The sequence below is a fragment of the Micromesistius poutassou genome (assembly GCF_964030765.1).
Source record: "Micromesistius poutassou genome assembly, chromosome: 7".
Taxonomy (NCBI): domain Eukaryota; kingdom Metazoa; phylum Chordata; class Actinopteri; order Gadiformes; family Gadidae; genus Micromesistius; species Micromesistius poutassou.
In genome coordinates, this window is record NC_140277.1 from 15,372,786 (window position 1) to 15,390,288 (window position 17,503).

A 17,503-nucleotide genomic window follows, 5' to 3' on the forward strand; every position below is an offset into this window, starting at 1 on the left:
ACCCGTCTCTCTCTCTCCCTCTCTCTCTCTCTCTCTCTCTCTCTCTCTCTCTCTCCCCCCCCCTCCAGGCGGAGCGAGTCATTCCCTGCTGGTGCCCTACGACACCCTGAGCGCCAAGGAGAGGAGCAAGTTGCGGGACAGGGCCCAGGACGTCCTGAAGTTCCTCCAGCTCAACGGCTACACCGTGTGGAGGTGAGCGACGGGGGGAAGCACAGGGAGGGACAGGCCGCGGTGGCGGTAGCAGAGCCGGGGGACTGTGAAAGTGCGGTGTCATTTTAAGGTAAGTGGGCATGTAATGAGGCATTCAAGGCTGACTGGCTTCTCGAGAAAAGGCGCTCGCTATCGGGAGCCCCCAGTCGGTGCAGGAGTCAGAACACAATCTGTCTTTGTGATTACCGCCGGCGTGGCCTCATGATCGGCGCCGTCAGCGAAACGCTGCGCCGTCGCTCAATCTTAACTAACAACAAAACAACTTGCGCGTCTGATCCGTCACCAACAATCATTTTCAATGATTTATTGTTCAGAATGTATATTACCAGCGGTGGTGATGTTTCCCCTTCCGCCACCGCAGGGACCGGAAGACGGTGGAGACGGACTGCCCCGCCATAGCCACCCGCTATGGTTACACGCTCCTACAGAGGCTGCTGTCCTACACAGAGGAAGCCCAGGAGGACATCCTGGAGCTGGGTAAACTCTATGTTGTCTTGACTGGTTGACAACCTGTCAACCAGTTGGTGTACCTGGTGTACTTTTTGTGGACACTGAGCTATGGGTTTGCACTAGTTCATACAAGTTGTCTGGTTGATTCTGAATGTTTCTCCGTAACCTTTGATGTATTATTCGTTGAAAATTCTGCGCTGCATATTATGTCAACAAATGGCGTCTCTGTGTGTGTGTGTCTGTGTGTGTGTGTGTGTGTGCATGTTTGTGGTTCCACCTCCGTAGAGGTGATGCAGGCCAGAGGGCAGACGGCCATGGGCGAGACGCCTCAGCACCAGCAGAGGATGCATTTTTTAACCAAGGTCTGCCTCAGATCAGAAGCACGCCAACCTCCGTTTGACATGGAATCCTCCTGCACACCCCCCCCCCCCCCAATCACCCCCCATTTCCCCCCCCCCTCATACTCCCACTGTCTCCCCTCCCGTCAACCCAGCACACCCCTCCCCGTGTCATTTACCAGTGAGCGCTGGTGGTGATGGAAGGGGTTGCCACGGGTTACCCCGACACGTGAAAGCAACTGCGCCGGTGTCATTTAGGGAACCGTTGTGGAAGCGCATGTGGGCGTGGGGATTGATTAAAGCATCTCCCACACAGACGTGTGTCCCGGGGGAGGTGTGCGATGAAACAGAGTTTATTTGTTTCTGATGCATGCCACTCCCCCTCCACCCTCCTCCCCCCCCCCTCCCCCACCTCCCCCACCCCCAGTCAGAGCCGATCTAGTCTGCAGAGCAGCTTCTCATCAGACGCAACACATACTTGCACTGAGCAACCGCAAAGTGTCGGCTGACTGTAGAAATCCGTGCCAAAATCGTGTATACACATTCTGAACACACACTCGCACACGCATACGCACCCGTACACACACACACACACACACACACACACACACACACGACAACCACAAACTAGTGGTTGCCTGAAAAAAAATTAAAACACAGAAATATGAACACACAAATTCTGCACACAACCACACACACACACACACACACACACACACACAAATAAGCAAACGTGTACAAATGTGTGCTGACTGAGGCGACGGTGGTAACTGAAGCAGAAAGTCATTAGTATACTGCTCAGACGAGACACTGTAAGGGCTGCACTTCTTGGAACTGGGAATTAGGGTGCTTATTATAGTATGAATGGTATCGCTCTGCAACAGCCCATCCATCGTAATTACCTGTTTGGCTGATGGCAAACAAGACCTGACTTTGTTCCCTTGATTAACCTTCATACAATATATGTGAATATATCAACATATTCATCGTTGTTCTAAGAGAGAAAAAAAAACACACCCATTTGGCCTTTGTTTATGCATGTTGGCCGCACTCGGCTTCAGTTGAATTTGTCAAATTATTTATGATAATTCATGTAACAAACGTGATAACGAATATATTCAGAATCCGTTTCATGCAGGATTCATAAAGCTTCTGTTTGACGCCTCAGGGATGCGGCTGGTAAAGTACGTCCCCTCTCTGTCAGGTGGTGCTGCCCTTGCTGGAGCAATACCTCAAGAGCCACCAGGCCTACTACCTGTCCAACTCCACCCCGTACCAAGGCACCAGGGGCCACGCCTCCAACAAGGAGAAAGAGATGGTCGTCAGGTAGCAAATGGGACCAGGTCCTTCAGAATTGTATTATATATATACACAAACCCTTCATTAAACAGATGTTTCTGTTTAGTTTTTTAAAGAATCTTCATACGGTCTGGTGGTGGGATTGGATAATTAGATGCCAAGTAAATACTGTCAATGCAAGACGCCTCATTATCTTTCTTCCCATTTTGCTCAACATGCTTCCTTCCGTTAATGTGTTCATTTTCTCTCCACCCGCCGTGTTGCCTCTAGTTTGTTCTGTAAATTGGCGGCTCTGGTGAGACGCAGAACATCGCTCTTTGGTAAGCACGTCGAGAGGAGCGCTGTGTCTAAACTGTGTCAGGCTTTATTCATGACATTCGTTTCTACGGGGTGCCTGCGTGCGTGAACGTACATGCGGCATCGATCTGAGACCTATTTATACAGTGACCTTTCATATTGCATTACAAAAGAAGCATTTGGAACTCTGTGTGTCCTTTTGTGTGTGTGTGGAGGGGTGGGCGGGCTTGTGCCTTTTGTTTCAGTGTGCGTGTGCACATCTATGATGTTATCCGTCCCTGTTTGTCAGAATGTGCACTTATGCCGATTTTTTGCAGTATTTTCCTCTTGTTTATTGTCCCCGCCCCCCCCCCCCCCCCCAAACCCCCAGGTGGTAAAGACGCATCCATCAACAGCTGCCTCCATGTCTTGGCTCAGACTCTGGATGCCAGGTAGGTAGATGGCACCACCCCCCTTCCCCTCCCTCCCTCACCCCGTCCTCTGGTCACATTAGACCAGGGAATTGATCCACTGATGGCATTGATATCGTCCGTTCAGTGCCCACAACTCCCCGCTCTCTTAACGCATGCGGTCGGCCCTTGTGTTTTGTTCTTTCATAGCAGATCAATGGCGATCAGGTAAATGGGGCTTGGGTGGAAAAACGTTGCTGCTTGATCTGACGTGGTGGCACCCCCACTATTTTTATTTTGTTGAGTTGTTTTGCTTAGGGTGAGCAGCTAGGGACAAGAATGTTTCGCAGCACACACATTCGTCATATGTTCCCCGTGTGCATGTTCTTTTATGATGAATATATATAATCATGCGTGTTAGTGCTTCGTATTATTGTTCGTATTATCATATATATGACATGTATGCCATTTGTAACACCTATGTATTAAGTATTTAAACAAATACGCCCATATACGTTGTAGATAGCAATCACTTATTGTATCATAGAGAATTTGTAGTCAATTACACCATTGCTGTTTTGCCAGCGACTGCCACAGTCCCTGATTGGCCCGTTTACGTCGTCAACTAGGACACAGTCCCTGATTGGCCTGTTTACAACGTCAACTACGACACAGTCCCTGATTGGCCCGTTTACGTCGTCAACTACAACCCAGTCCCTGATTGGCCCTGATTACATTGCAATTTCTGGAAATGGTCATGGGCGGCAGGAGGTCCGGATTGATCCGTTGTAGTGAAACAGCATGACGTGATCCAGATGGTCTCCAGGCTGAAGGAGCCTCCCTCTCCCCTCAGGACCCTGATGCAGGCCTCCTCAGAGATCATCCGGGCCTCCCTGCGCTCCTTCTTCGAGGCGGCGGCCGTCGACCTGGAGACGACGGTGGAGCACCTCTCCGTGACCCCGGCCGCCGCGGTCCCCCAGGGCAGGGGTCCGCAGCACCACCGGGGCCTGGCCAGCGTGTGCGGCTACGCGGCCTCCACCCTGCTGCCCCTCCTCACCGCCCTGTCCCAGCACCTCAGGAGCCAGGGCTCTGGAGATGACCTGTTAGGTGAGATGCACGACTATACCGTCACTATAAAGGTGGTCTGTTGGTTATCAAACTGTGGTGGTAGTCATATAATAATATAAATAATAATGACGATGGTAATGATGATAATAATAATGTCCTATTTGTTTGGCACCTTTCAGGACCATCACGGTCAAATGAAGCCTGGTTCAGATAAAATATTTGTGATGAGAATGCATGCAACAGAATCACAAGGTAACGTTGTGAATCTGGGCTGTTCCCATGGCTGCAGGGAGAAGTGCTGTGAAGCATTCAGTGCTGTCACAGCAGCAGAGACCGGTGATTCACCTTCGTTATTCCAGGATTTTGAAGCGGGCAATGCACTGGCCTAATCAAAAACAAAACACATACTTTAGGGACTGTGTTTCCCCTAGGGACAAACTAACGATTACATGATTACACTTTGCTTATTGGCAACTGATGAGAAGCAAAATATCAAAGCTGGGATATTTGTACTTATGACTACATGTTTGTTATGATCACCCCTTTTTCAAATAATCGCTGAAGTGTACTTTTGGTATGTCGATATCTCGATTCACTGTGCTAACTGTTGTGTTCCATTCACCGCCCTGTTGTAACACTATCAATACGTTCTGAATCCACACAGAAGCTTAACAAGGTCCGTCTCCTGAGACCACATGAGCCCGCTTCAGAACGTCTGCCACTCCTGCCACCAGTTCACACTGCGTCCCTAGATTGACTCTATTCGTCACTAATATTTGAGCCAAACTGGGCTTCACAGTGCAGAAAACATCAGAATATAACAACTATAGTTAAAAATGATCAATCGAACAAAAGCCTTTTGGTTGTCAGTTCTGCCTCCAAGCAAAACCAAAGCCTTTTGATTGGGCTATGACATATACACACCTCTGGGAGATGAAGACGGAGACTTTGTATACATCGAGTCATTTCACAGAAGCCCTTATCCAAAACGACTTGCAATGTATTAATAATTCTGTTGAAACTGTTAAAACTTCATGACAGAGATAGCTTTGAACATTCACGCCGTCCTTACAACCTGAAGAGAGAGAGAGAGAGAGAGAGAGAGAGAGAGAGAGAGTCCTTGTTACCTTTGCCCATATGCTAAGTATGCTAAGCAGCAGGAAGGAACAGCTGGCATCCACACCTCCTGAACCACACAGGGAAGCCCCCCCCTACACACACACACACACACACACACACACACACACACACACACACAGCCTGGTCCTCTCCCTCCTCCTTGGTCCTCTTCCTCTGCTTTGAAATCAGATCTCATTAACCACAGACAGAGCGGCCTTGGCATATCGTCCTCCTCATTGATCCTTTGACCTTCCCATAAATCCGTCATTAGGTTAATAATAAACTGCGATCTTTATCGTGCTCCTCGTCACCGTTCCTTCCGGTCTTCCTCTGCTGCGTTGTGTTCTGTCCAGGCGTTCCAGGCGTTCCAGCCTCCCCATGCCGACCGGATGAACCCGGAGGGACATCTTTAATGTTGATTAAGTCCAGTGGTATTCACAGCGTGGATCATAGTTCATTAGGAATAATTAAAAGCAGTCCAGTTTAATTGTTGGATGGATGGGATATCATCCGTCAGGATTTGATTGGAAAAGAGTGACAGAGAGAACACGCTGGCCAGCTCTGTGCTAGCTTGTGGCATATTGCTATTTCGGGTGCATCTCGAGCTCCTCGTTCTGCTGGCGTACTTGCAGGCCATGTGTCGTACGCGCTATGCCTGTGGAAGTGAGCTAGGAGCGAAGGTGAAAAACACTGTCTCTGTGACACCGTGGCACCGCTGTGACTGACCCTGTTTTCCCCAGTGGGAAGCGTCCAAGTGTACTGTTACCGGATCCTCAACTGCCTGTACAGCCTGGGCACCAGCTGCACGCTGGTTGTGGAGGGGTAAGCCCTTATCAATCTCCTCTGGAGCTACCGCATGTGCTGCTGGCGTGAATGGTTGTTTGGTCTGGCGTGTGTAGAATGAGTTGACTAAAATAGAATACCTATTCCAAGCGCACTCATTTTTAAGTAGATTCCGTACAATTGCGTCATTTTAAGTAACTATCGAGTTCCTATGAAACACATCTGTGTATGATCAATCCAAATGTTTCAATAATTGATAAAGAGGTCAACGCGAACACACTAGTTCTTCAGTAGGTGAGCTAATGGCGAGGAGAGCGGGTTGTCACCATGAGAAGTGTCTCCCCTGCCTGTCTTCCCCGCCCTCATGCATGTGTGCCTGCGTCACAGGCAGAGGTCAGCCTCAGGCGCCTGTCTGGCCGCCCTGATCGGGGCGTTCCCCGTCAGCGTCCTGGAGCCGGCCCTCGCTCAGGACCAGCCCAGCTCCATCTTCCACACGCTGACCGAGACCGAGAGACAAGGTAGCCACAAAGCACTCCCCTCCCAAACCCCCACACACCGCCAAAAGTGACACGCCCAGGCACTCAGTCTGCCTCCGCTCCCTGCTTATCTCTGTCCTCCAGACCTGGGGGTGCCAGGCAGCGTGGAGGAGCTGTGTCCCCTGCTGCCCTCCCTGGAGCAGGCCCTGGGGGAGGTGCAGGCCTTGGCGGCCGCCGGCGCCGGGGCTCGCCAGGCCCACTACGGCCACGTCACCGAGGTCACCCTGCCCCTGGTGTGCAGCTACATGGCCCGCCGGTGGCAGCAGGCGGGACAGCTGGTCCACCTCGATACCGCTCTGCTGGGCCACATCCTCCGCATCCTCCACAACCACCTGGGGAAGTGCCAGGGGGACTGGATGCAGCAGCTCGCAGGTGGCGCATTTAAGTCGTTTGTTAGCAATGGCCGCATCGTCTGTCCGTCCGCGTTTAGTGAGTGACGTGCGCCGTGACAATATGTGTTGATGGCGCCTGCCTCTGCATGAGCCAATTTAGGTTCTGAACGCTCTTGGCTAATTACTGAAATGCAACACTTGTCAATGGCAGAGAAATATTGGGAGGGAGAAGGCAGAGAGAGAGAGAGAGAGAGAGGACGTTTTTCGGGTTGTTTAGTTTAAAACATCATGCTCTCTTCTGCTCTCTTCGGCTATCCCCACGAATCAATTAATCAAATCTTACCTTCAGCAACTTTAGGTTCTATGGGCCTTAGACACCATAAACATCGCCTTAAACACTGCCCAGTGCAGTTGATATCAACCCAATCTGACCCCGCACTACACTCACACACCATCGGCGCGTCTCCCTAGTCTTCGCCCAGCCGATCATCTGCGAGGCCTGCCCCGCCCTCCTGAAGAGCCACTTCCTGCCACTGATGGAGAAGCTGAGGAAGCGGGCGGAGAGCATCCTGCAGGAGGAGGAGCGCATGAAGACGGACGCGGCGTCGCACAGCAACCGCTCCGAGGCCGAGCTGCGCATCCAGGAGAAGTTCATGGTGCTGGTGCGGGACCTGTACGCCTTCTACCTGCTGCTGATCCCCTTCGTGGACGCCAAGCGGTGAGGACACCAGGCCCAGAGGCCCAGGCCATGCATGCATACGTGTCTCACCCTGTGAGTCGATATCACAAGCGGAGCCCTCGGGATCGTACACTATTGATTGGGAGGGTTGATTGATGTCATACCAGCCAAAAGGTTTGAAATATGAATAAAGACAAATATTTGTGTAAATATTTCAGCGCTTAAGTATTCATGTAAGCAATCTGTCCCCCCGGTGAAAACAGCTGAGCATTAATAAATTATCGTAATAATAACTAAGAAATTATCAACTATAATTACATTTTGGAAGGAACTAGGTTTTTGCCGGACGTTGACAAATAATATGCAGTGGAGATTGGGTATGTAATCATTTCCCATGGTTCCTATTAAGCGTTCATGCAATAAATCTCTATAGCATTGTTGGCATGTTTGGTTGTTTCAGGGCCAGCTGGTTGAAGGAGTGCGACCCAGAGGCCCAGCAGTTGTTTGGCATGGTGGCTGACATCTTTACCTTTTGGGCCAAGTCTCATGTGAGTGTGTGTGGAGGTTGGGGGGGGTGGGGGGGGTGGGGGGGGACAGAAAAAAAAGGTTGTTTTGGTGAAAAAGTGTATCCTCTCAACAGCGACAACAACAAACTCACACACACGTTATGTACAACACAACAGAATTTCAAGTGGGAGGAACAGAACTACGTGGTCCAGAATGAAATCAACAACTCAGCCTTCCTGGTCAACAGCAATGACAAGATGTCCAAGGTTAGCAGTAAAAGCACAATCCGCATGTCAAGTTTGATCACTGCCCTGAATGTTGCTGAAGTAAAGCCATGGTTGAACTCCCGTCACAACCTATGGCGGGTAGTAATAATAAGTCTGCGTTTCCAATGACATTGGCTCTTCTCATCCGTTGTGACGGCGAGAATCACCCCTTCAGTCGTTTAACAAGTAGGCTGATCATCCGCTTCATGGGTTTTTCAATTTTCAGCCCATGGACCATGAGAACAGGAAGTCAAAGAGGAAGGGGGATCGCTATTCCGCACACACCTCTCTCATTGTTGCTGCCGTGAAAAGACTGCTCCCTGTAGGCCTGCGTTTCTGCTCTCCAGACGACCAGAGCCTTATCGCACTGGCCAAGAGCCACCTCCATCAGGTAGAAAATAAATGGTGCTCATGTCCCCCTTCACTTATGCCGTCCCAAAGCATTGTGCAATGCATGGGCAATCCCAGATCAGGCTGCCGAGAGAGCCAATTTAAAACAAATTAAAAAAGACATAAATGCTCCGATGAGTGGATCTTTTCCTCGTTGTTTTCACATGTATTTTTTTAAATGTTTTTGTTTGTTTCTGTGTCCTCCACAGAGAGATGCAGACGTTGAGATTCTAGAGCATATCTGTAATGGTCTAGTACAACTTCAGAGCCGGGTAAAGGCATTCCTTGATTGACAAAAAACAAAATAACAAAACCAAAGCTCCCATCTTCTGCTCGTAATCGAATGCCTTGACAGTTGGATTTAGTTAGCATCAAAAATGACCCTTGATAATACAGCAACAAGACGTAGGGAAAACAACGCACACCACATAGCAAACTTGTTTACATTTACATATCTACAGCGCAGGCTGGCTTCTTTTGCATTGCTTAGAATTACTTAACTTCTTCTAACTTCTATTTTATTTCAGTGATACTGACAAAATGTTTTAAACATAATACACAAAAGCCGTCACCATAATTTACATATCCATTCATTTCAGGCTTGGACTATTTGAGAGCACTACATTTGTCCGAGGCCACTTTAGTGTGGACACTATTTAATTCAACTTCAAGATGTTTACCATTCTTCCAATCATGTGTTCCAGTAGTCAGACCTACTTGACTGTAATGATAATAATCCACTGGCCTGTTTTCCATTAACACTTTGTCTTCCAAATATCAGACTCGGATGGCTCAGGAGGGTTGACTGGCAACTGGAAGGTTGCTAGTCCAATCCCCGGCTCCTCCTAGCTAACTTGTCCCTGAGCAAGACACCTAACCCCGACTGCTCCTGACAAGCCTTGCATGGCTGACCCCGCCGTGGTGTGTGAATGATGTGTGTATGAACGGGTGTCAATGTTGGGCAATAATTATAAAGCAGTGGTTAGAAAAGCGCTATATAAATACAGTGCATTTACCATTTACGCCTATATTATCTCAGCAGGACTCCACAGTGGGCCAGTGGCAGAAGGACCTCTATTGCGAGCCCATAGGGCCGCCGCATAAGGACAGCACAGACGTCCAGAGCAATGCGACGAGGATCCTGCACATCGCCCGCGTGCTTTACTACCTGGACCAGGTAGGCTTCAGAGAGAGGGGAACGTTAAAGGACTATGCACTACTAGTGCACGAACCAACGAGAACCAAGGAGAACGACACATAGTATCTGTGTTGGCCGTTGACCTGTGGGTCGGGTTCCCCACATAATGGTCACCTGATATGCAGATTGAGCTCATCCGCGTTATCAGTCTTCCCCCGTGGGAGATTGCAGACTTATGAGCTATATTGATATTTGATGGTGCAGCGTTATATTGATTTTTTATGAAATTATTCTCATAAAGGTGCTGTGTATATATAAACAGCCATTCGTTCAGTGCGATGTGTTCCCTGGGACGTTGATGTGACGTGCAGACAGATCCATATTTTTTAGCAATTAAAATTTAAGTTTAAAACAATATATTTAGTTATTAGCTATTAGCAGTAGGACGGTTATATACATAGGTTTCCTGATTTTTATTATCATAGCTGCTGCAGAGCCGCATAAGAACATTGCGGGTTAGTTAGTTTCTACTCACTACGTAGGGCCTACGGTACATAAACAGTAGAAATGTGGCACGTAGCAGGCATGAAAGACAGAGGCCATGGGCCCGTGGCCTCCTTGCTCCGCCTTCTTGTTTCGTGTTTTTTTGTGGGTGTTTTTACGAGCCCTTTGTCATGCCCGGGCCCTGCCCCCCCCCCTGTCCCCCCTCTTGGCATCCCTGCGTGTAGCTGTTGATGGGGTTCAAACAATGTGTGGGAAAGCAGATGCACAGAAATCCACAACGTTGGGGTTGCGGGCCAAAAAAAGGAAGCATGCAAGATCAGCCCCCACCTGTGCTGAAGAGCAGCTGTTTGGTACGCCTTTCTGTGGAGGAAGGATTAAAGTATTTGTGTGCGTTCGCTCACCGTTCCCCGCCGCCGCTTGGCTCTTCTCCAGGTGGCACACCCGCAGAGCAGCAGGAGAGCCGCGTGGCACACGGTTCTGTCCAAGCAGAGGAAGAGAGCGGTGGTGGCCTGCCTCAGGATGGCCCCCCTGTACAACCTGCCCAGGTCAGATCTCAGGACCCCAGACCCCACCGTATTCACTGGAGTGGCTTCTTCTTGGTTCTAAAACAGTTAGCGGCCTCCCCACCCAGCCACTGTTTAGAGCAAGTATGGCCGGTCATTTGATTAAGGCATGTGGACGGCTTTGTTTTGCTTTTTAAGTGTTTTAGGTGCCTTTGCTACAGACACGGTCACAATTTACTAACAAATGGAGCCACATGGGACCAAGTCCCATTGTGCATATTCAAATAATTTCAGTCGAGAATAAATTATCAGCTTTGAAAATGTAGTTCTAAATGTTTATCTATTGTTCACTAAAAGGGGGTGATTATCATAGGGTTTATTTGTGTTCGAGCAGTGTTTACTGAAAGTCTTTCAGAGGTAATTATATTTATATTTGTATCATTTGGAAATTATTGATTAATTGTTGTATTCATTCCTGCTTATGGATAGTTATGTAAGGGCCAATAGGTCAAGCTTTTTCAAGGCCTTGCATATAAAATGTTTTATGTGAAGATGTTAAAGAACAGATTTAAAAGAGTGTGCTGTGCACTCCCATACACATTTATGTTACATGTTACATGCCCCTGAACCCGAGGCCAATAAAATGGTGAGAACTGTAGGTGGAAAGTAAACATGGTAGAAGAACGAAAAAAAAAAAGTGTGAACCTTTGCTCTACCTTCCTCCTACCTGTGTGTGTGTGTGTGTGTGTGTGTGTGTGTGTGTGTGTGTGTGTGTGTGTAAAGCTTCCCTACTCTGATACCGGCCCCCATAGAAATGTATCAAGCTAAGCTACGGCCGCTCAGAAAAAGTTTTTTACATCAAAGAAATTCCTCTTTTCTTTTTGCATTGAACCAACTTTATTCCAAGTCATTGCTATCCCAGTGATCAATAACACTGTCAACGAAATAGATAGGCTGGGGGGGATAATAAGCTGAGATCTCTGCTATCAGCACTCCAAGAACAATTTGGTATCAAAAAGAAATAAAACAAAAACAAACACATAATAACAAAAAAGCAGGTGTCGAGAGAGTGTGCCTGTCGATCTATATATATATGTGTGTGTGTGTGTGTGTGTGTGTGTGTACGCGATGATCCTATCCACCAACCAAGGCAGTGCCATGGTGGATGGTCCACACACAGTGTGTCCGTGTAGGGCGTTGGCGTCCCTTAGGCGGCTGTTACAGCCGTCGTGGAGTGCCCTGCCTTTAGTGCGTGGACCATCCAGCGAGGCACACACCACCATGGTGTTTCATAGGCGCCGTCTGGCCGTACACCATTGTTGTGGACATGCAGTTCACACAGCCTCTCTCTGTGCGTGTGAGTGCCAGAGTTTCAGAGGTGTGCACCACACACAGGTCTGCGTGAACACGCAGTTCACGCAGGCCCACTATAAATGAGCTTTGACTCATCCATAGTTGGTTTGGTTTCAGGCCGCAGAAGAAAAGTTTGGCCGCAATTTTTGCCTCAGAAACACTGGCCTGGCGTGTAGCTTGTGTGTAGCTTTTGTGTAGCTCACACTCTTGATCAATAAAAGAGCTTCGCTACTGAAAGGCCATTCGATTCGGAAATACACTACTACTGTGTGTGTGTGTGTGTGTGTGTTCCATTAGACTTGCAGCAGGTTTCATAGATTGAACACAACCCTATCTAGCATGTCCCAAACTTAGTCCCGTCAATCTCCCCCCTACACAAAACCCACCTCCACCAATACACACATACACACATACACATACATACATACATACATACATACATACATACATACATACATACATACATACATACACACATACACAGATACATAAAACACAAAACCTTGTTTAATTCATAATTGTTCAAGATAAACATGACTTATTCCATCCACGTCTTGATTATAATTGTTAATTTAAAAATCACATTTAATCACAAGCTAATAGCAGTTGTATTGATACATGTGAGCTCACAGCAGAAAATGGCAAATATGAACCACAAATGCTGTCTACACTGCTTGTCATTTTGGTAAAGTCACCATATTTTAAGCATTTACATTAATTATTATGGCTGTACTGTGTTGAAAACCCAATAATGTTGTTGTCCACCAGACCTGAGGGCAGTGGAGTAACAGAACCAAGAACATCACACAAACAAACTGTACACACAAAAAGCTAATGAGCAAATCGATCATAGTCAGCATTGCTACATCAAACGTAAGGCATAAGCATTTCATGGGGCTCGTATAACTAAAGTGTGTTTGCTCTAGCAGACTCCGTAATGGACTCGAGGAGTATACCTTAACTAAGGGCGCACTCACACTAGACCATCTGTACCGTGCCCAAGTACGTTTGGCTAGATCGTTTGGCTAGTGTGAGCACGCCATCCGTACTCAAGTACAGTGTCGTACTTGAGTACGGTACAGGGCAACTTTGCCTGGTGTGAGTGCGCCCTTATAAACAAGCCATAGATTCCTTAATCTGAGCCTCCTTTCACGGCCCCCCTGTATCCTAAATTAAGCCCGGCATATGGATGGCTTTGTTTTTCTCGGGCTGCTAGCCTAAGTGTTCTAAGTGCCTCGTTACAGACATGTCAGTGTTCACAATTCACTGACAAATGAGGCCAGCCAGGCCGAGTCCTATTGTACATATTCAAATCGTTTCAGTTTGGAATACATTAACCGCCTTGAGAATTGCTTTCTAAACGTGTCGCTATTGCTGTATTTACATGCACACGTTGCCATGTTTAACCCACATTGTATTCAGATGCTTCAGAGCACCAATCCCTATAATCAGTCGTACCCCAGACATTGTATCTTAGTGGGTGTACTGGGAGTGATCTAGTGGTCTCTGATTATATATATCCCCTGATTGTACCCCCCCCCCCCCCCCCCCAGGCACAGAGCCGTCAACCTCTTCCTCCAGGGCTACCACAAGTCCTGGATATCAGCTGAGGATCACAGCTTTGAGGAAAACCTTGTGGAGGGTTTAGCAGTAAGTCGGACCCAGCACTCGGTTGAGTTATGGGGGAAAAACACTTGATGTGAACACTTTCAACGTGGATCTCTGTGTGATCGTGTGTGTGTGTGTGTGTGTGTGTGAATATATTCATATATAAAATATGTGTGCATATATGGACGGATGAATTGCACTTGTGTATTCAACTTGCTTCAACTTCTGTGCATCTTGCAAATGGTGTTCTTGTTAGCCTGGTGGGAGGGTGTTGCAGCCTAGTCCTGTTTTAATGTAACAGCTAATGCATGAGTGGGTTGTAATAGCTCAGTCGTGATGAACGGCACGGCCTTGTGCATCTAATTGCTTGTCGTCGTCGAGCCCTTGCAGAGAAAAGCCAAACTTTACCGTGAATTACGTTCCTTAATGAAGATGGGTGGGCTGTGCGTGCGTGCGCATGTATGTGTGCGCTGAGGTCTCGCAGGCAGGAGTGCCTTCTACAGGGCTCACTTCCTGAAGTGAGGGCGTGGGCGTGGATCAAGCAGGCTTGATAATTCTTATCGTTTCTAGGAAATAAGAGTCAAGGGGGAAAAATAATTCAAAAACTTTTAATCGATGGCAGAAGTTAGCACGCATAGCGCCAAAGCTGATAGGGGGGGACTTTTAGTGCAAGTGTGCAAATTTGAGCGTGTGTGTGCGTTTGCGTGCACTCACCCACACACACACACACACACACTACAGTCGGCCCGTGTTTAAAGGTGAGCAACAGGGAGTGTGGCACGCAGCCGTAGCGAAAACATTAATAAAGAGCACACATGAAAAGGCTTAATGGTGTCTTCTGACTGCAGAGGAGGGGAGTGATGAAGCACTGCGGAGCCAGCAGTGAGGAGGAGGAGGAGGAGGAGGAGGAGGGGGAGAAGGAGGAGAAGAGGAAGCAGAAGGGGGTGGAGGAATGTGCCCAGCCAATCGATCCCCTCCGACAACTCATTACACTCTTCAGCCAGAGCGCCCTGACAGAAGGAAGGTGTGTGTCACTATGTGTGCAGGGTTAGCAAGTGTGGAACCGAAAATGATAGTGCGTGCGTGTGTTGTATTCGTCATTAGCGATGGTATGCAATAAGAGCCCCTTTTTATTGCCATTTAAAACACACCAGAGGAACGTCGATATGCAATTGCGATGGGAGCCTGATGCCTCGTTCCCCGCTCATGTGATAAGTTGGCTTCTCAGGGTGTGTGTGTGTGTGTGTGTGCGTGGGTAGGTGTGTGTGTGTGTGTGTGTGTGTGTGCGTGCGTGGGTATGTGTGTGTGTGTGTGTGTGTGTGTGACATGCCCCCTGGTCCCCTGTGGAATCACCTTGAAAAGACCTTAATTGATATTGTTCTGGGCGTTCCCAGTAATGACACAACGATGCCACGCTCCACTGGGCTGACACAACTCATTGTTTTCGCCTCTTATTTTTTTGTCTAACAGTAAACCCGGGAACGACACGCTGTATATGTCCTATGCCACAATTATGGCCAAGGTAAGATTCACATTGTCGGAGACTGCTTGGATAATCACTATGGATTTGTGCTACTGATTTGAACGCGAATAAAGTGTCCTCGCATTCCGAATGCTTTCTGTGCCTGTTCCTCTGCAATGGTGAATATGGAGACTGGATAATAGCAGTGAGTCAAGCAATATTGCTTCATCGTCATTACAGTGGAAATGCAATATGTCATGCTGTTACTCCTCTTTGCCCGTGGAAAATCCCCAGCAAGGCTTTCGTGTTTGTTTATTTATGTTTGTTTGCATGATATTTGATATTTTTCTTGGTAACCCCCGCCCGCTCCTCTCCTCAAGAGTTGTCAGAGAAAGGAGGACGAGGATGAAAACGAGGAAATGAAAACCTTTGAAGTGAGTCCTTCTCTGGGCAGCACTGCAGCAAGTGCCTCAGGATGCAGTGTGCACTTTTACACTTTAAACACGCAAACAAAACATCCCAGCCGAGGTATTTTCACTCTTCAGCCTAACGTGCATGTGCCATTACGGTGATGGCATAGTGATGAACTCAGTGCGTATGAGTGGATGTGACGGGTTGGTGTGTGTGTATGTGTGTATGTGTGTGTGTGTGTGTGTGTGTGTGTGTGTGTGTGTGTGTGTGTGTGTGTGTGTGTGTGTGTGTGTGTGTGTGTGTGCGCGTGCGCTAGTACAGGAGAAGGAGATGGAGAAGCAGAAGCTGCTGTATCAACAGGCCAGGCTCCACGACCGCGGCGCTGCAGAGATGGTGCTGCAGACCATCAGTGCCAGTAAAGGTGAGCTTTTAAGGGACTCTCAGAACTGGATGAATGGCCTATGTTCCTGCTCAGCCCAGCTTCAACTAAATACACGTGCCGGCTTCCCGGGTGGAGATCTGAAAGGGATTTTACCTTGTTTGTGTTTGGAACAGAAAAATAAATATATATATATATTGGATCTGGTGAAGCCAGGACGAATGTGAAACTGAATTTATTTTAGCACCGCACAAAACCCATGTTTAAGTGCCTCATAGAGTGTTGATGGGTGGGCTGGGCTGCATTAATGCACTCCAGCTGTACGTCTAGCTCTGGTCACGCCCGGTGCTTTTGTTCCACGAAACCGGACGTCTTTTTTGCAAGGCTGTAATTATTATGAGTCACGGCTATAAATGTGTTTCCTCATTTCATATCCACAGGAGAGATGGACTCCATGGTTTCGTCCACTCTCAAGCTGGGTATTTCCATCCTGAATGGAGGGAATACGACTGTGCAGCAAGTATGGCTACCAGAAGCACAGATATGACAAATTAATCAAATCCTATTGTCGTGTGCCTGGCCAATAAACAAATGTCCTATTGCACATAGTACAGTCAGTTTTTGACCCCCGTAATACTTGGTAATATTTACCAAGAATAAATAATCTGTTACAATAGCCAATGGCTGTATATTGGTAATAAATAAGTATTTTACTCTTTTTCACATTTACATTTTATTCAACATCAATATGATATAAAACATAACAAAAATGCCCTTGCCCTTGGACCAAAACAATAATAATGTTTCACAACCTATCAGAAGGCACTAAGATTGAAATACCAAGATATCCCCCCCCCCCCCCCCCCCCCCCCGTAGTCACATATCATTTTTGAGCCTCTGCCCACCACAGTAAATGTTTTCCAAGTTTGTTTGTTTCTTTTATGTTTGTCGTTTCACGTGACAGAAAATGCTGGAGTATCTTCGAGAGAGGCGGGACGTGGGCTTCTTCAAGAGCATGGCGGCCCTCATGCAGTCCTGCAGGTGAGACGGATCCGACAGCTGCCCCTGCACGGTAGCGATGGAGATATTGTGCGCGTGTGTGTCTCATGGTCTTCTCTCGCCTAGTGTGCTGGACCTGAATGCATTCGAGAGGCAGAACAAAGCGGAAGGATTAGGGATGACTGTGGACGATAGCTCAGGTAGGCCATTCATATGGTAATGTGGAGGAGGAACACCACGGATAGAGAGACACCCCTTTCTGAGGCGGGCACTAAATCCACAGCAATCGTCTGCTTTCAATCAATGTGCTCATCACTGCCTCTTTGTATCGTACTTCCATCCTCTCCCCCCGCTGCCTTATCTAGTCCCCCCTATTCTGTCCTCAATCTTTTGGTGGTCACATGCACACACACATGCGTCCTGTGCTCACACATGCAGCTGCCCCCTCACACACGCCTGTGTGTGCACACACACACATCTGTA

The 17,503-nt window shown here is 48.0% G+C and overlaps 1 protein-coding gene across 1 annotated transcript in view; it reads left to right on the forward strand.

Moving 5' to 3' along the window:
- The window catches only part of ryr2b (ryanodine receptor 2b (cardiac)), a gene marked incomplete at both ends in the record, with an annotated part of 75,945 nt that overhangs the window by 39,480 nt on the left and 18,962 nt on the right, over nt 1-17,503 (forward strand). Inside the window, 25 exons of the mRNA XM_084470221.1 lie at nt 69-192; nt 572-687; nt 946-1,022; nt 2,203-2,324; nt 2,568-2,653; nt 2,965-3,025; nt 3,810-4,090; nt 5,911-5,992; nt 6,341-6,471; nt 6,574-6,861; nt 7,293-7,539; nt 7,961-8,048; nt 8,184-8,273; nt 8,500-8,664; nt 8,873-8,935; nt 9,706-9,840; nt 10,738-10,850; nt 13,715-13,811; nt 14,618-14,793; nt 15,240-15,291; nt 15,612-15,665; nt 15,964-16,063; nt 16,462-16,541; nt 16,986-17,062; nt 17,147-17,220. Coding sequence (XP_084326347.1) covers nt 69-192; nt 572-687; nt 946-1,022; nt 2,203-2,324; nt 2,568-2,653; nt 2,965-3,025; nt 3,810-4,090; nt 5,911-5,992; nt 6,341-6,471; nt 6,574-6,861; nt 7,293-7,539; nt 7,961-8,048; nt 8,184-8,273; nt 8,500-8,664; nt 8,873-8,935; nt 9,706-9,840; nt 10,738-10,850; nt 13,715-13,811; nt 14,618-14,793; nt 15,240-15,291; nt 15,612-15,665; nt 15,964-16,063; nt 16,462-16,541; nt 16,986-17,062; nt 17,147-17,220 — 2,979 coding nt within the window. The remainder of the gene's footprint in view (nt 1-68; nt 193-571; nt 688-945; nt 1,023-2,202; nt 2,325-2,567; nt 2,654-2,964; nt 3,026-3,809; nt 4,091-5,910; nt 5,993-6,340; nt 6,472-6,573; nt 6,862-7,292; nt 7,540-7,960; nt 8,049-8,183; nt 8,274-8,499; nt 8,665-8,872; nt 8,936-9,705; nt 9,841-10,737; nt 10,851-13,714; nt 13,812-14,617; nt 14,794-15,239; nt 15,292-15,611; nt 15,666-15,963; nt 16,064-16,461; nt 16,542-16,985; nt 17,063-17,146; nt 17,221-17,503) is intronic.